We start from the raw sequence: 22957 nt of genomic DNA on the forward strand, positions 1-22957 counted from the left end.
CAGACCAGGCTAGCATTTATTTCCCTTCACTAATTGTTCCTGCAGTGCATCTTGTAGATGGTATGCTGCTGCCACAGTGTGTTGGTGATGGAGGGAGTAAATGTTTTAGGTGATGGATGGGGTGCCAATCAAGTGAGTTGCTTTGTGCTGGATGGTGTTGAGCTTCTTGGTTGTTGGAGTTGCAATCATCCAGGCAAATGGAGTATTCCATCACACTCGTGATTTGTACCTTCTTGGTGGTGGACAGGCTTTGGATGGTCAGGAGGTGAGTTATTTGCTGCATAATACCCAGCCTCTGACCTGCTCTTGTAGCCATGGTATTTGTATGGCTAGTCCAGTTCAGTTTCTGGAACCATTCTCACAAATGTTCATTACCCTACTGAAACTGAGTTCTATTAGAGATGAGACCAGCAAAGATATAGAGTTACAGATGCTATTTCAGCAACTGATCCTGATAGCCTGATGAGATACGCGCACACAACCAGCAATACGGCAGTGGTGGTCTATCAGGGATAACATCAGAAGAATAACATCCAAGAGGATGCAGGAAAACCTATCCAGAGAATTAAAGAATTCGCTGAACAGGCATCATCACCATATTACCCAAAGGAACACAGGTTTACAGAAAGACATAAAACCAGGAAATACTGGAAAACTTCAGCCAGTCTGGCAGTATCTGTGGAGAGAGAAACAGAGTTAATGTCCAAATCCGTAACACTCTTCTCCAGAGCCAAAGTGTTATTAGAACAGTACAGCACAGAACAGGCCCTTCGGCCCTCGATGTTGTGCCGAGCAATGATCACCCTACTTAAACCCACGTAACCCGTATACCCGTAACCCAACAATCCCCCCATTAACCTTACACTACGGGCAATTTAGCATGGCCAATCCACCTAACCCGCACATCTTTGGACTGTGGGAGGAAACCGGAGCACCCGGAGGAAACCCACGCACACACAGGGAGGACGTGCAGACTCCACACAGACAGTGACCCAGCCGGGAATCGAACCTAGGACCCTGGAGCTGTGAAGCATTGATGCTAACCACCATGCTACTGTGAGGCCCCAAATAACAAATAACAATAACAAATTTTCTCCCGCAATTTAAAACAAACAAAGCGTGTTTCCACGCCAAAACAAAACAACTCTCCCCCCCAAAATAAATAACAAATAGCAATACAAGAAAGAAGAAAATAACATAACAAACCCACCGCCGCAAACCGCCCCCCCCCCCCCCCCCCCCCCCCCCCCCCCCACTTGACCAACCACTCTCTACCACTTCACCAGGAAATCGAGAAAAGGCTGCCACCGCCAAAAAAAACCCTGTACCGACCCCCTTAGGGCAAATTTCATCCTCTCCAACTTAATGAACCCAGCCATGTCGTTGACCCAGGTCTCCGAACTCGGGGCCCGCGTATCCCTCCACTGTAACAGAATCCTGCGCTGGGCTACTAAAGACGCAAGGGCCAGAATGCCGGCCTCTCTCGCCTCCTGCACTCCCGGCTCCGAAGCTACCCCAAAGATCGCGAGCCCCCAGCCCGGCCTGACCCTAGACCCAACCACTTCCGACAAAATCCCCGCCACCCCCTTCCAAAATCCCTCCAGAGCCGGACATGCCAAAAACATATGGGTGTGGTTTGCCGGGCCACCCGAACACCTCCCACACCCGTCTTCCCCTCCGAAAAACCGGCTCATTCTTGCCCCCGTCATGTGAGCCCTGTGCAGCACCTTCAGCTGAATTAGGCTGAGCTGTGCGCAAGAGGAGCAAGAATTCACCCTCTCCAGGGCGTCCGACCATGTCCCATCCTCAATCTCTTCCCCTAGCTCTTCCTCCCATTTCGCTTTGAGCTCATCTACTGAGGCCTCCTCCTCCTCCATCAGTTGGTAAATAGCCGAGATCTTCCCTTCCCCGACCCACGTCCCCGAAAGCACCCAGTCCTACACCCCCCCTTGGCGGCAGCCGCGGAAACTCCTCCACCTGTAAAAGGTTAATTCTAATGATAACTACTGAGTATGTGCGTAAGGAGCTGGGTCACACTGATGACACTCACTGAAAAGGAGTGATATCACACACAGAGGTAAGGATCATTGCCTCCAGCAAAACCTCTTCTATGATGAATGTAATGAAACAAATGTCTCGCGTGATAACCAAATAAGAATAGACCAGTGACGCACAGAAGATAGAGAGCTCTCCCAGTCACTGGCTAATGGTGAAACACCTGAACTCTCTTGTTTTCCAAAACTCCTTAGATTTGGGGTAGGTCCCATTAGATTGGAAAACAACAAATGTAACTCCATTATTCAAAAAGGGAGATGGAAAGCAGGAAACTGCAGGCAAGTTAGCTCAACATCCGTCATGGGGAAAATGTTAGAAGCTATTGTTAAAGAAATTATAGCAGGGCACTTGGATAGGCTCACGGTAATCAGATGGGGTTAACATGATTTTGTGAAAGAGAAATATGTTTAACCAGCTTATTGGAGTTCTTCGAAGAAGTAACCTGCGCTGTGGATGAAGGGGAACAAGTGGATGTACCATCCTTAGATATCCAGAAGGCTATTGATAAAGTGCCACATCAAAGGTTATTACAGAAAATAAAAGCTCATAGGGGGTAACATATTGGCATTGATAGAAGGCTGGCTCACTAACAGGAAGCAGAGAGTAGACGGAAATGGGTCTTTTTCAGGGTGGCAAGATGCAAGAAGTGGTGTGCCACAGGGATCAGTGCTGGAAACTCAAGTTTATGTAAATGGTTTGGATGAAGCGATGGTTGCCAAATTTGCTGATGACACAAAGATAGGTAGATCAGCAATTTGTGAAGAGGCCATAAAGATGTTCCAAGGAGACATAGACATGTTAAGTGTGTGGACAAATATCTGACAAATGGAATATAATTGGGAAGATATGAAATTGTCCATTTGGCAGGAAGCATAAAAAAGCATTATCTAAATGGTGAGAGATCGCAGAGCTCTGCAATGCAGAGGAATTTGAGTATCCTAGTGCATGAATCATAACAGACTAGTATGCAGGTACAGCAAGTAATTAGGAACACAAATAGAATGTTATTTTTTTGTTTGGTTGTTGTTTTTTATTTAGAGTACCCAATTATCCCCCCCCCCCCCCCCCCCCCAATTACAGGGCAATTAATGTGGCCAATCCACCTATCATGCACATCTTTGGGTTGGGGGTTAAACCCACACAGGCATGGGGAGAATATGCAAACTCTCTACAGACAGACTCGAAACGTTAACTATTGTTCCTCTCTCCGTAGACGCTGCTAGACTGGCTGAGTTTTTCCAGCATTTTATTTTTTTATTTCAAACTGCAGTATTTTGTTTTTATTTTTAGAAAAGCAGGTTTGTTTGCTCCGTTCCCCAGCCCCCACCCCATTTCACTGAATTATCAGTGATCCTGGCTCCCCGCCCCATTCCTGTCGCTCGCACTCGCGCGTGCCCTCGGGTTTGAGTCTCGCCGCTTCCCGTCAGCGCTCGGTCTCGCCGAGGCTGCGCAGTGGAGAGTTGAGGGCAAGATGGCGGCAGTTGAAGCGGTTGTGTTGGGGTGGCGAGCCCTCAGCGCCAGTAAACGTGAGTGAGTGACCGTTGGGATGGAACGCGGGTGGCGCGAGCTCCCGTCCTGGAGCGGGACGGCCCTCAGCCGCCGAGTCTGCCTTTGCTTTTGATTCAAAACCTGTGCAGGTGACACCGATGGAGTGAACTTGGATCTGAATCTAGCTCAACCGCTCCCAGGAATAGATACCACACTGGCAGCCCGTTTAACTATGAGAGTGGAATCGCTTCCGCGAAATCCCATAGGTCCTTTAACTTGTATTCATTCCCTGCAAGGCTCTGGGACCTCCCCGGGAGGGTTACTGTCCCTGGGCAGCAACATGGCCCTAATCAAGGTCACAAATAACTCCTTTGGCGTGGTCAGTCTCACTGTTCCCCGCTCTTCGGTTATTTGATTCAATGAGTCTGCCTTGGATGACAGGTGAAATTGTGAGATTAGCTAAGAGGAAAAAGGAAGCATACATCAGGTCCAGGCGACTGAAGGCAGACGAAATTTTGGAAGAATAGCGGGAATGTAGGACCAATCTGAAACGAGGAATCAAGAGGGCTAAAAGGGGGCATGAAATATCTTTTGCAAACAGGGTTAAGGAAAATCCCAAAGCCTTTTATTCATATATAAGGTGCAAGAGGGTAACTAGAGAAAGGGTTGGCCCACTCCAGGACAAAGGAGGAAAGTTATGCGTGGAGTCAGAGAAAATGGGTGAGATTCTTAACGAGTACTTTGCATCGGTATTCACCAAGGAGAGGGACATGATGGATGTTGAGGTTAGGGATAGATGTTTGATTACTCTAGGTCAAGTCGGCATAAGGAGGGAGGATGCGTTGGGTATTATAAAAGGCATTAAGGTGGACAAGTCCCCAGGTCCGGATGGGATCTATCCCAGGTTACTGAGGGAAGTGAGAGGGGAAATAGCTGGGGCCTTAACAGATATCTTTGCAGCATACTTGAACACGGGTGAGGTACTGGAGAATTGCTAATGTTGTCCCCTTGTTTAAGAAGTGTAGCAGGGATAATTCAGATAATTTTAGACCGGTGAGCCTGACATCAGTGGTAGGGAAGCTGCTGGAGAAGATACTGAGGGATAGGATCTATTGCCATTGGGAAGAAAATGGGCTCATCAGTGATAGGCAACATGGTTTTGTGCAGGGAAGGTCATGTCTTACCAACTTAATAGAATTCTTTGAGGCAGTGACAAAGTTGATTGATATGGGAAGGGCTGTAGATATCATATACATGGACTTCAGTAAGGCATTTGATAAGGTTCCCCATGGTAGGCTGATGGAGAAAGTGAAGTCTCATGGGGTCCAGGGTGTACAAGTGAGATGGATAAAGAACTGGCTGGGCAACAGGAAACAGAGAGTAGTAGTGGAAGGGAGTTTCTCAAAATGGAGAACTGTGACCAGTGGTGTTCCACAGGGATCCGTGCTGGGACCACTGTTATTTGTGATATACATAAATGATCTGGAGGACGGTATAGGTGGTCTGATTAGCAAGTTTGCAGATGACACTAAGATTGGTGGAGTAGCAGATAGTGAAGGGGACTGTCAGAGAATACAGCAGAATGTAGATAGATTGGAGAGTAGGGCGGAGAAATGGCAGATGGAGTTCAATCCGAACAAATGCGAGGTGATGCATTTTGGAAGATCCAATTCAAGAGCGAACGATACGGTAAATGAAAAAGCCCTGGGGAAAATTGATGTACAGAGAGATCTGGGTGTTCAGATCCATTGTACCCTGAAGGTGGCTGTGCAGGTCGATAGAGTGGTCAAGAAGGCATACGGCATGCTTTCCTTCATCGGAATGGGTATTGAGTACAAGAGTTGGCAGGTCGTGTTACAGTTGTACAAGACTTTGGTTTGGCCACATTTGGAATACTACGTACAGTTCTGGTCGCCACATTACCAAAAGGATGTGGATGTTTTGGAGAAGGTGCAGAGGAGGTTCACCAGGATGTTGCCTGGTACGGAGGGCGCTAGCTATGAAGGGAGGTTGAGTAGATTAAGATTATTTTCATTAGAAAGACGGAGGTTGAGGGGGGACCTCATTAAGGTCTACAAAATCATGTATAGACAGGGTGGATAGCATGAAGCTTTTTCCCCCAGAGTGGGGGACTCAATTACTAGGGGTCACGAGTTCAAGGTGAGAGAGGAAAAGTTTAAGGGAGATATGTTTGGAAAATTCTTTATGCAGAGGGTGGTGGGTGCGTGGAACGCACTGCCAGCGGAGGTGGTAGAGGCGGGTACGATAGCGTCATTTAAGATGTATCTAGACATATACATGAATGGGCAGGGAGCAGAGGGATACAGATCCATAGAAAATAGGCGACAGTTTTAGATAGGGGTCTGGATCGGCGCAGGCTTGGAGGGCCGAAGGGCCTTTTCCTCTGCTGTATTGTTCTTTATTCTTTGCCTTGATTTATTTCCCACTCTTACCCATCGAGTGTTTTTCCAAATCGCACCTCTTTCTGCCCCTGTGCTCCTATCTCAGGACGTTTCCAAACTTCTGTCCATGGCGCCCATCTGTTCTTCATACATATGCTAAACCTTGACAATATTCCTTTCTAAGGTGTGGGTACGGGTCCGGCATTTACACGGAGCTCAAGCTCCAGTTCTTTCACTGTTGGCATGAATCCCCATCCTCCGCCTCTGTGCTACATCCTATGTGACTGAGAAATGAAATTTTCCTCCTTGTTCTTCTGCACCTGTCCAGTTCCTTCGACATGGTTGATCATAGCACCATCCTCCATCGCTTCTCCCTGTTGCCCAGCTGAGTGGTACAGCTCTCAACGAGTTATCAAATTGTAGCCTGGGTATCGCTTGCAATGCTTTCTCTTGCTACCATACTGTTATCTCGTGTTCCTGATAATCGGGTATCCTTCACTGCTTCCTAATTCTCAACTACGCCTTGCCCTCTGTGACATTGTTTGAATCATCGAGTCAGTTTTCATATGTACAATAACAACACACAACTCTACCATCACCGCCATCTCTCTCTACTTATCTGCTGTTGCTAAATTATCAAACTGCTCGTCTGACATCAAGTACTGGACAGGCTGAAATATTAAATCGCTATTAAATATTGGAGCCACCAAAGCCATTTGGTCTGGTATCAAGAGTGGTGATGTCCTGAACATAGCTGCAGGTTGGGACCCTGAGGAATTCCTGATGTGTACATATTCACTGTAATTGCCCGGAATTTTAAACTTCCGGCGGGCTGATATGTTTTGTGTGGGACCCTCACGAATACCTCTTAGACTGATAGAACATAGAACAGTACAGCACAGAACAGGCCCTTCGGCCCTCAATGTTGTGCCGAACCATGATCACCCTACTCAAACCCACGTATCCGCCCTATACCCGTAACCCAACAACCCCCCCCTTAACCTTACTTTTATTAGGACACTACGGGCAATTTAGCATGGCCAATCCACCTAACCCGCACATCTTTGGACTGTGGGAGGAAACCGGAGCACCCGGAGGAAACGCACGCACACAGGGGGAGGACGTGCAGACTCCACACAGACAGTGACCCAACCGGGAATCGAACCTCGGACCCTGGAGCTGTGAAGCATTTATGCTAACCACCATGCTACCCTGCTGCCCCGTTGTTGGGACTGGAGGAGGTTACAGAGATAGGGAGGGATGTAGGGGCTGGAGGAGGTTACAGAGATAGGGAGGGTTGTAGGGGCTGGAGGAGGTTACAGAGATAGGGAGGGTTGTAGGGGCTGGAGGAGGTTACAGATAGGGAGGGTTGTAGGGACTGGAGGAGGTTACAGAGATAGGGAGGGTTGTAGGAGTAGGAGCTGGAGGGGATTACAGGGATAGGGAGGGTTGGGACTCGAGAAGGTTACAGAGAGGGTTGTAGGGGATTACAGGGATAGGGAGGTTTGGAGGGGGTTGAAGAGGATAGGGAGGGTGAATTCCCGAGGGTGGAGTGGCTGGGAGCCCCCAATGGGCTGGTGGAGGTGGTGGAGGCTATGGGAACGAGCAGACGGGAGAGGCTAGGGGCCAAGACGGTTCCCTGTGGAATTCCCGGGGAACCTCAGGACTCTGCTAGTGAGGGTGTTTAATGAAAAAATGAAAATCGTTTATTGTCACGAGTAGGCTTCAATGAAGTTACTGTGAAAAGCCCCTAGTCGCCACATTCCGGCGCCTGTCCGGGGAGGCTGGTAATGAGGCGAGGGAGGAAGGGGCTCACAGCCCCTCCATCTCAGGAATTCCAACCACTCCAAAAACGTACTGAGACCTTGAACTAGATATGCATTACTCATCCAGCTACTTATCCTAAAATCATTAGCCTGTTTAGCCTCTGGTGTAACTCCGTGATTACCAGGGCAACCCAACCCACCAATCTAAATGACCTGAAATTTCACCCCCTGACCCAACTGCCCATCCTCCCCGACTGACTACCTATCCCTGAACTCAACTATCCTCCTGACACACCTATCCTCCCATCTATACATTGACCCCTACAACCCAAAACCCCAAGCCATCCTGAACCCACTAACCTCATTGAAAGACCTGAGAGCTTTAAATATTTCACTGAATACGGCAGCTGACCACTCCACTTCTCCTCTTTGTCAGTGTTTTCCATGGATGGCCAGGTGTTTATTGATGCAGCTGGGATTGGAAGCAAAAAGGTGATCTCCGCAGTCAACAGTGATGCACGCAGCATCGTTACTGATCAGGTCTTCAGTCCCTGGTGCAAATCCCATTCTCTAGCTACTGTCTCACTCCTTGGCAACTGTCTGAGGCGGAAGCAGACTGTTTGCAAGCCTGGTTTTATATTTGACCCGGAGATGAGTTTCCAACCACACATCTGTTACCTTTTTGTCCAATTAAAAGACAATTTAATGTGGCCAATTCACCTACCCTGCACCGAGGGGCTGGTTTAGCTCACTGGGCTAAATCGCTGGCTTTTAAAGCAGGCCAGCAGCACGGTTCGATTCCCGTACCAGCCTCCCCGGACAGGCGCCGGAATGTGGCGACTAGGGGCTTTTCACAGTAACTTAATTTGAAGCCTACTTGTGACAATAAGCGATTTTCATTTCATTTCATTCATCTTTGGATATTGGGGGTGAGACCCACGTAGACATAGCAAACTCACACGAAAATTGACCGGTGCAGGGATGGAACCCAGGTCCTCGGCGCTATGCGGCAGCCGTGCTACACTGCGCCACCATGCTGCCCTCGCACATCTGTTATTAAGACCACCTATTTTCATCTCTGTATCATCACCTGCCACTGTCGTGCCTCAACTCATCTACTGCCAAAACCCTCATCCATACCTTTGCTACATCTAGACTTGATTCAACACAGTCCTGGACAACCAGCGCCGGCCCTAGGGTTGCTGGCGCCCCGGGCAAGCTGAACTTCGGCGCCCTTGGGGGGGAGGGGGCCGGGGGGGGGCGGGCATGGGGGGGCGGGGGACCGGAGTGACCACCGGCGAGCCTGGATCCATCCGCCATGTTTGTGCGGGGCGGCCACCGCGCATGCGCTGGTTGGCGCCGGCCCAACTGCGCATGCGCAGGACCCGAGTCTTTTACGCGGCGCCGGGTCTCTGACGCCGGTCACGCACTCCTTCATGGCGCCCCCTAGCACATGGCGCCCCGGGCGACTGCCCGAGTTGCCGGTACCTTGAGCCGGCCCTGTGGACAACCTCCCACATTCCACTCTGTAAAGTTAAGGGCATCCAAAACTGCTGCCGAAGTTCTCACTCGCACTAAGTCCAGTTCATCCATCACCTCTGTGCCCACTGGCCTACATAGGCTCCTGGTCAAGTAATGCCTCGATTTTAAAAATCCTATTGTTGTTTTCAAATCCTTCTGTGTTTTCACCCCTCTTATCTTTTCAGAATCCCCTCCAGCCCCAAACCCTCCATGATATCTGTATTCATCTAATTCTGGCCTTTTGAGCATCTCTGAGTTTGATCGAGGCACCATTGTTGGTCCTGCCATCAGCTGCCTCAGCCCTCAACTCTGGACTTCTCCCTCATCGCTTTGACTCTGGCTCTCTTTGTTCTTTTAAAATGTTTCTTAAACTCTACCGGTTTGATCAAGCTTTTGCCCATCTTCCATAATATTGTCTTGATGTCAGATTTTGCTGTATTTCATTCCTTTAAAGTGCCTTGCTTTGTTTTATATTAAAGGTGCCATATAAATGCATGTTTTTGTCGCTGCTGTAGGACTGCTTGTCTGATATCCTATCTTAGATTGTGTCCAGTGTGATCAGAGCATTTTGAATCCTCTTTTATCCTCGGGTGAGAGCTGGACTTGTTTCTGGTTGGGATGGATGTCAACTCTTACAAAAGACTGGGTATTCAGAGCCACAGAGATGATCTAAGCCAGTCTTGATTGCTTAAATGGGTTGTAAATAAATTTCCCAGATATATTTTCCTCATAAAATGTCCTTGGTGGGTGGAGTATATATACATATTATATATATATATATATATAGTATGACATAGGAATCACAATTTAGTGAGAAAGGCCGAAGGGATAAGAAAGGTTTTAACCTGTCAGTAATTTTTTTAAGAACCTAGTTAAAATGGCACAATAAAAGGCTTTGGTTAGAAAAGTAATATATGGATTTAATGAATAGTAACATTTAAACTATCTTCAAAATAAACTCAAGTATAGACATAAATATCATTCTACATTTTCCTTTTGTACATTGGCTACTCAGACTCACCAGTCGAAATTGTAATTCTTGTCAGACAGGAATGTAAGTGCTACAGGTTGGATGGGATATATTATTTTGGATACCGTTATGATTAAAAAGCAGATATTTGACATTTCCTTTAAAGTTAGGCTTATTGTCTCTCCTTTTCCTTTATTTTTAGGACTTCTGTTTTCACCAATAAGGCTTTTAAGTTCCTCAACAGGCGATGACAAACCTTCAAAATTTCAGCCTCCGTCAAAACCTGTTATCATAGATAAAACGCAGTCAGTTGCAACTCAAAGAAGGTAATTTACAGAAGCAATTCTCTAACATAAAAATCAGATGAGGGTGTGGCTATTTTAATTTAAATGTAGGATTGACAAGATTAATCCCAGTAAATTATATTCTAATGTTTTTATTCTGTAAACTTGCATGATTGAGGGTCATAAGGGTGCTAAAAATGAATTGCATCAAGAATCAAATATATGCACACTAGAGTAACCGAGGTTTCTGAAAAATCATGAGGTATGAGAGCAAAGACAAATGGGTGCTCCGGTTTCCTTCCACAGTTCAAAGACGAAATGAAATGAAAATGAAAATCGCTTATTGTCACAAGTAGGCTTAGAACATAGAACATAGAACAGTACAGCACAGAACAGGCCCTTCGGCCCTCGATGTTGTGCCGAGCAATGATCACCCTACTTAACCCACGTAACCGGTATACCCGTAACCCAACAATCCCCCCATTAACCTTACACTACGGGCAATTTAGCATGGCCAATCCACCTAACCCGCACATCTTTGGACTGTGGGAGGAAACCGGAGCACCCGGAGGAAACCCACGCACACACGGGGAGGACGTGCAGACTCCGCACAGACAGTGACCCAGCCGGGAATCGAACTGGGACCCTGGAGCTGTGAAGCATTGATGCTAACCACCATGCTACCGTGAGGCTTCAAATGAAGTTACTGTGAAAAGCCCCTAGTCGCCATATTCCGGCGCCTGTTCAGGGAGGCTGGTACAGGAATTGAACCGTGCTGTTGGCCTGCCTTGGTCTGCTTTAAAAGCCAGCTCTTTAGCCCTGTGCTAAACCAGCCCCAAAGATATGTAAATTAGGTGGATTGCCCACGATCAATTGACCCATAAGAGTCCAAAAGCTGTGCAAGTTAGTTGGGGTTACAGGGTTATGGGGATAGGGCAGGGGACTGGGTCTAGGTAGGGTGCTCTTTCAGAGAGTCTTTGCCGACCTGATGAGCTGAATGGTCTTCTTCTGCACTGTAAGGATTCTATGATACACAATTATTTAAAGATATCAGGATATGGGGAGAAAGCAGGAAAATAGGATTTATTGAGGGAAGAAATAGGACCCAGCAAAAATATCTCCTGTACAGACCAAATGTGATCACAGTCTAGAAAGGACTGGCTGGTATCTTCCTGCACTAAAATTCCAGTTTCTTTACTTAATGATAGATTAATCTTTGAAGTTTTCACAGAACAAGTTTTAGGAGGAGATGGTTGTATAATGGTAATGTCACTGGACTAGTAATCCAGAGGCTCAGGCTACTGCTCTGGGGACACAGGTTCAAATCCAACTACAGCAGCTGGTGAAATTCAAATTCAATAAACAAATCTGGAATAGGCTAGGCCCATCATCGATTGTTGTGAAGACCCATCTGGTCCACTATTGTCCTTTAGGGAGGGACATTTGCTGAACTTACCTGGTCTGGTTTATGTGTGACTCAAGACTCAGACCCCCTGAAATGTTCAGTTCAAGGGTAATTGCGGAAGGGCCCATCCCATGAAAGAATAAAGAAAAACAAATAATTATTACTTCCTCCATCCTGATTGCTGAATATTTTCAAATAAACTGAACTATTCTCTTACAGGTTTGTCAGTCCTGAGTTCATAATGCGAAGAGGCCGAACAAATCCTCTAAAATTCAGTATAGAGAGAAAGGATATGATTCAGAGACGGAAAGTGCTGAATATACCAGAATTCTACGTAGGTTAGTTATATTATATGTGTAATAAATCGCGTCTTAATAAATCACACTTCCTTACATATAGCTGGACACTTGTAGCATTTGCATGGAGAAGAAAATTCTTTATTAAACTTTTCATGGGTCATGTCAGAGAGCTGTTATATTACAGCTATATGATTGTTGAGCCCGTGTGATGCCACGCACAGCTCGTGATAACAGTGCAATTTTCTGTTTTATATAAATTGCTTAATTTATACAGGGCAATGATTGCATTAAAAGCAAATTTTTGGGCACTCGTCTTATTGACTTTTTTGTGGTCATTGTGTCACAACTTAATTTTGAGTTGCAAAACTGATGAGATCAGGGGCATAACACATAGGAGCAGAATTAGGCCACGCGGCCCATCGAGTCTACTCCGCCATTCAATCATGGCTGATATTTTCTCATCCCCATTCTCCTGCCTTCTCCCCATAACCCCTGATCCCCTTATTAATCAAGAACTATCTATCTCTGTCTTAAAAGACACAGTGCTTTGGCCTCCACAGCCTTCTGCGGCAAAGTGTTCCACAGATTAACCACCCTCTGGCTGAAGAAATTCCTCGTCTGTTTTGAAGGATCGTCCCTTCAGTCTGAGATGGTGTCCTCTGGTTCTAGTTTTTCCTACAAATGGAAACATCCTCTCCATGTCCACGCAGTATTCTGTAAGTTTCAATAAGATCCCCCCATATCCTTCTAAACTCCAACGAGTACAGACCGAGAGTCCTCAGCCGTTCCTCATACGACAAGTTCTTAATTCCAGGGATCACTCTTGTGAACCTCCTCTGGACCCTTTCCAAGGCCAGCACAGCCTTCCTTAGATATGGGGCCCAAAACTGCTCACAATACTCCAAATGGGGTCTGACCAGAGCTTTATACAGTCTCAGAAGTACATCCCTGGTCTTGTATTCTAGCCCTCGTGGCATGAATGCTAACATTGCATTTGCCTTAACTGCCGACTGAACCTGCACGTTAACCTTAAGAGAACCGTGAACAAGGACTCCCAAGTCCCTTTCTGCTTCTGATTTCCTAAGCAGTTCCCTATTTAGAAAATAGCCAGTGCCTAAATTCCTCCTTCCAATTCCTCACACTTTTCCACATTGTATTTCATTTTCCACTTCACTGCCCACTCTCCTAGCTCGTCCAAATCCTTCTGCAGCCCCCTTGCTTCCTCAATACTACCTGCCCCTCGACAGAGCTTTGTATCACAGTGCCTTCAGTTCCTTACTCCAGATCATTAATGTTGTATTGTGAAAAGTTATGGGGGTCCCAGCACAGACCCCTGAGGCATGCCACAAGTCACTGCTGCCATCCTGAAAATGACCCCTTAATCCCCACTCTTTGCCTTCTGCCAGTCAGCCAATCCTCTATCCATGCCAGGATTGTAGCCTTAACACCATGGGCTCTTAACCTATTTAACAGTCTCCTATGCGGCACCTTGTCAAAGGCCGCCTGGAAATCTAAATAAGTCACGTCCACTGGTTCTTCTTTGTCTAACTTCCTTGTTACCTCCTCAAAGAGGTAGGTAGGGGCAGACAGAAATTATCCCAAATGCTGCCTATGTACTTGGAAGGACTGCTGAGACACAAAATGCAGATATATTAACAAAATATACTGTGAGGTTGCTATACTGTTAGTAATAATGCACAAATACACCTCTTGTTTTCACAACCTTGGTATGATTCTGCCCAGTACAACCCTTGTCCAACTTGGTCTTTCAGTATTCAAGCAGTCTAATGAACCCAACAGAGAACCTTTTAATGCCACCTACTTAAGTTTATAAATTAATACTAATTTTACACCTTGCGTGAATTAATAGTATTTGTAAAATTTGATTTGAATATTTTCAGCATAAATTTTCCAACGGCAGTAGTATTTTGCTTTTGTAAAATTTGTCTTCAGTGCAGCAGCTTTACATTTTTGCAATATACTTTAAATACGTAGCACTGTCCATTCAGCTCCACCGTAATAATATTTGTATATACTTGTCCCCTGGTGATTTTTAGCTGCAAGAGATGTATGAAACAATGCTTGCAACTTCAGTTAAAGAATTAACTAGGTGACGGTATCCCTTGGATATATATGTAATCATTCACAATAGTTTTACTTCCCATCGGTTAAGAATGTCATTTACATCTTTTTGTGAACGCAAACAGATAAAATAATTAATTACAACTACACTCAGATGTGGTGCAATATAAACATCAAAATGAATATGTACTAGTTGAAACAAAATATTTTTTAAAATCAGTTTGAGATTTATTTTTGCAAAAATATTTTACTTTTGGAACATTTTTAAATGGAAGCTGACTTGGAAAATGCACTACCTTTTTCCTAATACAGCAAATGGAGACTGTTCTCTTTGCTTGGTCACAATGGACTGTAGCAGACAAATTGGAGTTTAAAAAGTGTGGAAGTCCCAGATCAAGGAGCTTATTTGGCATACTTCACTTCAAATGTTCAGCAAATTATATTTCTACACCACTCTTTAACAGTGTCACCCTTTTTGCCAATAGGAAGTATCCTTGGTGTTAGTATGGCAGACACAAATGCTAATAGCAAAGTCAACAGATTTGTTGGAATCTGCACCCAAAGATCAGGAAAAGGATTAGGGGCTACCTTTGTTCTCAGGAATATCATAGATGGACAAGGTAAGTTTTTAAAGTTTGACTTTTAAATTAGTCTCAATCATTTTGAAGGTGATTAGAATTTTACTGGTTTAAAATAAATAACTTTTTAAAACATTAAACTTACTAATTAGAAAAGATAAATAATAGGGGCCACCTAGAATATTCGGGACCAATTGTATTGGCCTAGGCCTACTTGCGTTACAATGGTCAAAGCCTAGGATAACTATAGTCTAAAGTAAATAAAATTTAAAGATGTGCATCGTGGGTAAATTGGCTATGCTAAATTCCCCTTCATGCCGGAAAAGATGTGCAGATTAAGTGGGGTTACAGAAATAGGGTGGGCTCAGGTGGGGGGAAGCCCTTTCGGAAGGTCGATGCTGACTCAACGACCGCCTTCTGCACTGTGGAGATTCTATGACAAGAAAGATGTACCCACAGGATCCCTGTAATCCAATCCCTGCCGTCATCTGTGATTCTGCTTATAGGAGAGGGTTCGCAAGATAAATGGTGCAAACAACCATGTGTCTCATTCTAAAGGTCGGGTGCGGGCCACGTTTCCTGTGCTAAAGGTCAGGTGCGATCGGTGAGGTTTTTGTCGGTTCAAATCAGAGACTGCTGCACTAAAGGTCGATGTGGATAAAAGATACTTCCATGCCAGAGTGGAAGAGATTTTGAGAGGCCGTATGGTCTACCTTTCCTAAAGCAACAGCAGCTTTGCCTTGGGTAATATTATTGGATTTTTATAGTCAAACGTCTATAAGAAAGTGTTGCGTCGATGGTGTTCACTTTTGGGTCTGACCACGTATGGAATCTTTTGGGCGCAAAATTCTGTAAGACTATTTTGAAATGTGTAACTTGTGTGCTATTTTTCTTGTTAATAAACTTTTCACTTCATTTTTATTTAATCCCATAAGTGTTACTGGACTTCTTGCTACTGAGATTAGTACATTTTCAGAATACAAACAATTATGGCCTGCAGGCCACGTTTTCCTCTGGGATTTGACTTGCTAGCAATTAACAAATACTGTGATCATAACACCGTGTTGGTTAAATTCGTGATGCTTCCTCTTCATTCTAGGTGTTGAGATCTGTTATGATATTTATAGCCCTCGAATGCAGCAGATTGAAGTGCTGAAGCTGGAAAAGAGACTGGATGATAACTTAATGTACCTACGTGATGCTCTACCGGAGTATAGCACTTTTGATTTTAACATGAAACCTTTACCATACACTACTAGTTCTGAAGTCCCCATAAATCTGGTAAGAAACTGCTTCCATCCATCAAAGTTACATGGACATTTGATTTCAATTTTACAGGTGTATTTTTCATAATCCATTGACGCTTTCAAATTCCAGGCTAGGTGATAAATGGTGATTTGTTTTTTAATTACCAAAACGTGCAGTGTAAATAACGAAGTGCAATCTCTTAAATTGCCACGAGCTGTATTTACTGACTACTTTTATTTTCAAACAGCTGAAAGTAAAAATGAAACCAAAACCATGGTCAAAACGTTGGGAACGTCCACAGTTCAAGGTGCAGGGTATTCGATTTGATCTGTGCCTCACAGAAGAGCAAATGGAGGAAGCCAAAAAGCATGATCGACCATGGCTTGAACATGATATGATGAGAGAATATGATGCATCCCAGATTGAGAAAAACATGGAGCTGTATTTACAAAAGGAGCTGAATAAATGACACTTCTAGGGCATGTTTGTGCATATAGGAATCAAGCACTGCCAGTATGATTGAAAAATTGTCCTAACTGTTGGTGCCAGAGACAAAAATTAGACACTGCTCGAATTGATGTTTCGGCCATGTTATGCTCAGATTTTAAAAAGGCACCTACAGCATTCATCTTTCTTGGATGAGCATTCCCGTTGCTTGATCACTGGTAATAATGCTAAACTTTGAGGGTTTGTTTTGAAACAGATTAATCAGTACTTTCACAAAGATATGTTTATTATTGGATTCTTGCAATTCTTTGGTTCACTTAATGCCATTTACCTGTAAAGTTGAAAAAATAAACATTTATTTCAAATATTTGAAACACTGCAAAAAGGCGCCACCAGTATAGATACTCATCTGGGACAAGGTAAAAGAAATCAAAATTGGCCAGAGCTAGTGTGGAGAAGAAAGCTCAACCTCCAAATGCACTCCCAACAATCCTGATGTAGTAGCTCCAGTTTTGATCCTTGGTGATCTTCATTGTTGGAATATGTGTGTCTGTGACTTTAAAGGAAGAGGAAGGACATAGATCCAGAATTTTCAGTCAGGAAGAATGCAATTCTTGGTTAGGATGATAAATGTCACATTTTACAAAATTAAAATTAATTTATTGAAAAATTAACATTTCTTATAAATGATATATATGCTGATTATTTAAAAGTCTGTATGGTTACTTTACAGCAACAGATAATCCACAGACCCAAGAAGCCAATGTAACAAAAGCTTGGCATGTTTTCCCAGATGATAAAATCAAGGAACAGAATCAGTAGGACAGTGATCCAACACAGAAGGATTGACGATCTCAAGGGAGAAAATACTTTCCTCTACAAAGTTTAAACATTCAAGACAATACATAAATTAGAATCAACAAACAGTAAAGATAGGCTCTACAAAGGGCAGAACGGTAGCACAAGTGAATAGCACTGTGGCTTCACAGCACCAGGGTCCCTGGTTCGATTCCCTGCTAGGTCACAGTCTGTGCAGAGTCTGCATGTTCTCCCCGTGCCTGCGTGGGTTTCCTCCCACAGGAGCGGAATTTCTTTGCTTCATCACCCAAATCACAGCTGCCATTTAGGTGTAGTCTGACCATATTATAATATGATATAAAACAGAATGGGAAATTAACTAACATGACAATCAATCTTCCCTTAAGATGCAGAGCCAGAACTTGAAAGTTCCTGTTTAGCTCAATCACAAAATTTCTTGAGCCTGGGGCCAGTCTCCATACACAAAACAAAGTACATTGGTGACAAATTTTCATGTCTGAATTCTGTAAATTGGTTGTTTCTCATACATTACAAAGTATTCAAGAGACTGGTTTGAGATCATGTAGAATTAAAAGTTTTATCAATAATTATCTTTAAACAAGACAAACATAGTTGAGGATCATACCATTAGTAAATGCATCACTATGGTGAAAGATTTCATTGTTCAGGTATTATCTTTAAATAATGCATGACCAGAGTTCACATACAGATCAGTTTCCCTTGAAAATCCATTCTAAATAGTCTAGTTTACACTCAGTAGTGATGATCTCAGTATGATCCAAGGCATGAATCGAGACTAACATCTGAACCATTTCTTTTATTGCTTCTCTGAGGAGACAAAAAAGGTCATTACAAATCAAGGATGTAAAATGATCCGATCAAGTAGTTTTGTAGTTTGAACAAGACAAAAACGTAATAAGTAAACTATACATTCACAACTGACTGCTTGCTGGATTTATTGGGGCAGATTTAATTATGTTGAATAGGCAAGATTTCCAAGTTTTCACGAAGAGCATATTATCAACTGAACACGACAATTAAACAATACCAATATGCATGCTGGTAAGGGGTCTTTGCATAGAACAACTCCGATCTTTGATACTTCATAACACATGGATCAACTTAATGTACATACAAAGAACTCCATGTATCCCTTTCGAAGTTGCATATTAAGAAAATTCACACCTATCATGTTAGAGACGGTGGTGGGGGTTATGGCGCAGGTTTGGGAGATGTTTGGAAGGCAGATGGATGGGCAACAAAAGAAAATGCTGGAAAACCTCAGCAGGTCTGGCAGCATCTGTGGGGAGAGAAAGCTAAAGTTTCAAGTTCGATGACTGTCAAAGCTAACAAAGTGGGAAATATTTATACTGTGAAGTGAGAATGAAAGAGGAGTCAACGCCACGGAAACCCAGGGAAACCAGGTGCTAACATCAAAGGGTGTAGATTGGGGGGGGGTTAAATATATGTTAAGAAAGAAATGGTAAAAGACAGTTAAAAAGAAATGGGATGAAAAAAATTGGGTCGAGGTGGGGTAGAGCTAATCATCTGAAGTTATCGAATTCGATGTTGAGACCGGAAGGCTGTAGCGTTCCTAACCGGAAGATGAGATGTTGTCCCTCCAGTTTGCATTGAGCATCACTGGAACATTGCAGCAGGCCAAGGGCAGACGTGTGCATGGGAGCAGGGTCTTGTGTTAAAATGGGAAGGTCAGGGTCCTGAATGCGCACAGATCGAAGATGCTCAGCAAAGCGACCACCCAGTCTGCGTTTGGTCTCTCCGATATAGGGGAGACCACATTGGGAGCAGCAAATGCAATAGACCAAATTGGAAGAGATGCAAGTGAAATGCTGCTTAACCTGGAATGAATGTTTTGGGCCTGGGATGTTAAGCATGGAAGAGGTAAAGGGGCAGTTGTTACACCTTCTGCGATTGCATGGGAAGGTGTCATGGGTGATGGGAGAGGTACTGGGTATGGTGGAGGAGTGGACTATATTATCTCGGAGGGAATGGTCTCTGCGGAATGCTGCCAGAGGGAGTGAAGGGAAGATGTGTTTGGTGGTGGCATCACGCTGGAGTTGGCGAAAATGGCAGAGGATTATGCTTTGCATACAGAGGCTGGTGGGATGAAATATGAGAACGAGGGAGACTATCCTTGTTCTGGGAGGGGGCGAGGGTAGTGGCGTGGGAGATGGACTGCACACTGGAGGGCAATTTGAGAGGCAAGGAAAGGAGATTAAAGAATTGTTCAAAGCCACTACTCAGGAGGTGCTTGATTGGATTGAGAAGGGCTGGTGGGATTGTGTGTGTGAGAAAGTTGGGTTGGGTGGGTTGTAAATATTGCAATTAGTTGTGCTATGTTTTCTTTTTATTGGAGGTTGATGGTTTTTTTCTTGAGGGCAAGGTCATGGAGGGTGGTAAAGCAGATGGATGGATATGGTAATTGATGGGAAAGAGCAGCGGGTAAGGATGCTGGAATTTGGACAAGGGAGGGTGGGCCAGAGGGATGGTGTTGGGCTTTTATGGTCATTTTTGGGCAGGCACCTTGCTGGCCCTAAGGGATAGGATAGTAAATGGGAATGGTGGGGTGGAGGGGCTGTGACTTGTTGGGGGTTAGTTGAGGCAGCAGGCAGTCTGCCAGCTTTGCAGGGGGGGGGGGGGGTAGAGAGCTAACAGTGACCAGGGGATTCTCTTTGTGTCAACCATTGGGTGGTACAGGTGGCCATCTTAGGTGGCCCTGGAGCTGGGGAACTTGTGATGATGGTATGACTCATCATGGCGGTAATGGCTGACAGGGATCCGGGGGGGCGACAAGATTAGTCACCTGGAATGTGTGAGCCCTGGGAACCTGTAAAGAGAACAAGGGTGTTTGCACATTTTAAAGAGTCTGGGAGCCAATATGGCGTTTTTTTTACACAAGATCTATTTGTATGCATGGGACCAGACTAGGCTCTGGAAAGTCTGGGTGAGCCAGGTGCTTCACTCGGGCTTTGATAGTAGGTCCCGGGCAGAGAGGGCCATAGCTGATCAGGGAACAGTATGTAACGGCTGAGGTGCGTTAGAGGGGCAGCCGGTAGCCCGAATGACCATGTACTGTTTATGAGGTGGTTGCTGGCTGCAGTACCCGATCTGGACACCCACCAGTTGATTTTGGAGGGTGATCTGAACTGTATGTTGGACCTGAAGGTAGATTGCTCCAGGCCGAAGTCGTTGGACCTGGTTAGAATGGATAAGGTATTGTCTTCGTTTTTGGTGATGACAAGGGGGCGGGTGGGGGCGCAGTCAGATCCATCCTGGGGAGAAGTTCTCATTATTTTCCCTCAGTTCACAAGGATTGGGTATTTTATTATGAGTCAGACTCTTCTGGCTGAGGTGAAGGAGGACCTGGTGCTGGAGATAGGTCGGGAGCATTGCAGGGGACGTAGGGCCTCTGTCAGACTTGGGATTCTGTGCAAGGATTTCAAGGCCCATACGGGATTATGTAGAACATAACGATAATGGGATGGTCTCGTCCTCTACTTTGTGGGAGGCGCTGAACGCGACGATCAGAGAGATCATAGCGTACAAGGTACATGTGATGGGGAGGCGAGGGAGAGGTGACAGAAACTGGTGGAAGAGATTCTGGGGGTGGATCATAGCTATGCAAGGGACCCAACCCCAGAGGCAAAAGAAAGGGGTGGTGTCTGAATATGGGGAGAAGGGGCAGTGTATGACTATGGGGAGAAGGCCAGTCGAACAGTGGCCAAACCATGGCTTACATGGGAAATTAGATATAACATTAGGTTCAAAGAAGAGGCATACAAATTAGCTAGAAAAAGCAATAAGACCGGAGGATTGGCAACAGTTTAAAATTCAGCAAAGGGAGACGAGGGGATTGATCAAGAAGGAGAAAATACAATTTGAAAGTTAACTAGCAGGGGACATAATAATCTTTATTAATGTCACAAGTAGGCTTACATTAACACTGAAGTTACTTTGAAAATTCCCTAGTCGCAACACTCCTGCGCCTGTTCCGGTACACTGAGGGAGAATTCAGAATGTCCAATTCACCTAACAAACACGTCTTTCGTGACTTGTGGGAAGGAACCAAAGCACCGGAGGAAACCCACGCAGATCCGGGGAGAACGTGCAAACTCTGCTCAGACAGTGACCCAAGCCGGGAATCGAACTCGGGTCTCTGGTGCTGTGAGGCAGCAGTGCTAAACACTGCCAAAAACTGACTAAAAGTTTCTGTAAAGAGAAAAAGATTGATAAAAACTAATGTCGGCCCCTTCAGTCAGAAACGGGGAAATTCATAATAGGGAACAAAGAAATGGCTGAGGAACTAAATTCGTACTTTACTTCCGTCTTCACAAAGGAAGACTTGAATAATGTACCGGAAATTCTGAGACAAGTTTTAGTGAGGAGCTGAAGGAAATTAGTATTAGTAAAGAAAGGGTTTGGGGGAAATTAATGGGATTGGAGGCAGAAAAATCTCCAGGGCCTGAAAATCTTCATCCCAAAGTGCTCAAGGAAGTGGCCCTGGAAATAGTAGATCCATTGGTGGTCATTTTCCAAAATTCTTTGGACTCTGGAATGGTTCCTACATATTGGAGGCTAGCGAATGTAACCCTGCTATTCAAAAAGCGAGGAAGAGAGAAAACAGGGAACTATAGACCAGTGAGCCTAACGTCAGTAGTGGGGAAGTTGCTGGAGTCAATTATTTTTCATAGCACAGCATTTGGAAAGCAGTGGTGTAATCAGACAAAGTCAGCATGGATTTACAAAAGAAAAATCATGCTCGACAAATCTACTAGAATTCTTTGAAGGCGTAACTAGTAGAGTTGATCAGGGAGAACCGGTGGATATGGTTTATTTAGACTTTCAACAAGGTCTCACATAGCAGATTAACGTGTAAAGTTAAAGCGCATGAGATTACAGGTAGTGTCTTAAGATGGATAGAAAGTTAGCAGGCAGGAAGCAAAACATTGGAATAAGTGGGTCTTTTTCTGATTGGCAGGCAGTAACAAGTGGGGTACTGCAGGGATCTGTGCTAGGACACATACTGTTCACATTATATAATAATTTGGATGAGGGAACTAAATGTATTTTCTCCAAATTTGCAGATGATATAAAGTTGGGTGCGATGTTGAGTTGTTAGGAGGATGCAGAGATGTTTCAGCAGGATTTGGACAGGCTGGGTGAATGGGCACATGTATGGCAGATGCAGTATAATGTGGATAAATATGAGGTTATCCACTTCGGTAGCAAAAATAGGAAAGCAGATTATTATTTGAATGGTTGTCAATTGGGAGAGCAGGATACTCAGCAAGACCTTGGTGTCCTCATGCATCAGTCGCTGAAAGTAAGCAAGTACGTACAGCAGGCAATAAAGAAGGCAATGGTATGTTGGCCTTCATAGCGAGAGGATTTGAGAATAGGAATAGAGGTGTTTTGCTGCAATTGTATAGGGCACTGGTGACACCTGGAGTATTGTGTGCAGTTTTGGTGTCTTTATCTGAAGAAGGATGTTCTTGATGTGGAGGGAGTGCAGTGAAGATTTACCAGGCTGATTCCTGGAATGGCAGGACAGTCATATGAGGAGACACAAAGT

General features: G+C 44.7%; 2 protein-coding genes across 3 annotated transcripts in view; one reads left to right on the forward strand and one right to left on the reverse strand.

Moving 5' to 3' along the window:
* Nucleotides 1-3449: 3449 nt before the first annotated feature.
* Nucleotides 3450-16930, forward strand: mrpl19 (mitochondrial ribosomal protein L19). The gene is made up of 6 exons (XM_038799900.1): nucleotides 3450-3581; nucleotides 10405-10528; nucleotides 12111-12229; nucleotides 14758-14892; nucleotides 15950-16131; nucleotides 16346-16930. Exons 1-6 carry the CDS (start codon nucleotides 3527-3529, stop codon nucleotides 16565-16567), a joined length of 837 nt encoding a protein of 278 aa, XP_038655828.1. The 5' UTR covers nucleotides 3450-3526; the 3' UTR covers nucleotides 16568-16930.
* Nucleotides 16887-22957, reverse strand: part of LOC119967394 (intron Large complex component GCFC2-like) — a 62602-nt gene continuing 56531 nt past the window's right edge. For both annotated transcript variants that reach the window (XM_038799898.1, XM_038799899.1), the window contains one exon: nucleotides 16887-18192. In XM_038799898.1, coding sequence (XP_038655826.1) covers nucleotides 18075-18192 — 118 coding nt within the window. In that variant the 3' untranslated portion in view covers nucleotides 16887-18074. The remainder of the gene's footprint in view (nucleotides 18193-22957) is intronic.

The sequence above is a fragment of the Scyliorhinus canicula genome, chromosome 6 (genome assembly GCF_902713615.1).
Source record: "Scyliorhinus canicula chromosome 6, sScyCan1.1, whole genome shotgun sequence".
NCBI lineage: Eukaryota > Metazoa > Chordata > Chondrichthyes > Carcharhiniformes > Scyliorhinidae > Scyliorhinus > Scyliorhinus canicula.

Bases quoted from the DNA above. Each gene is read 5' to 3' on its own strand.
- mrpl19 (XM_038799900.1), top strand. From the start codon at position 3,527: ATGGCGGCAGTTGAAGCGGTTGTGTTGGGGTGGCGAGCCCTCAGCGCC. The intron at 14,893-15,949 runs GTAAGTTTTTAA...TCTTCATTCTAG, and splicing joins GAATATCATAGATGGACAAG to GTGTTGAGATCTGTTATGAT. The intron at 16,132-16,345 runs GTAAGAAACTGC...ATTTTCAAACAG, and splicing joins CTGAAGTCCCCATAAATCTG to CTGAAAGTAAAAATGAAACC.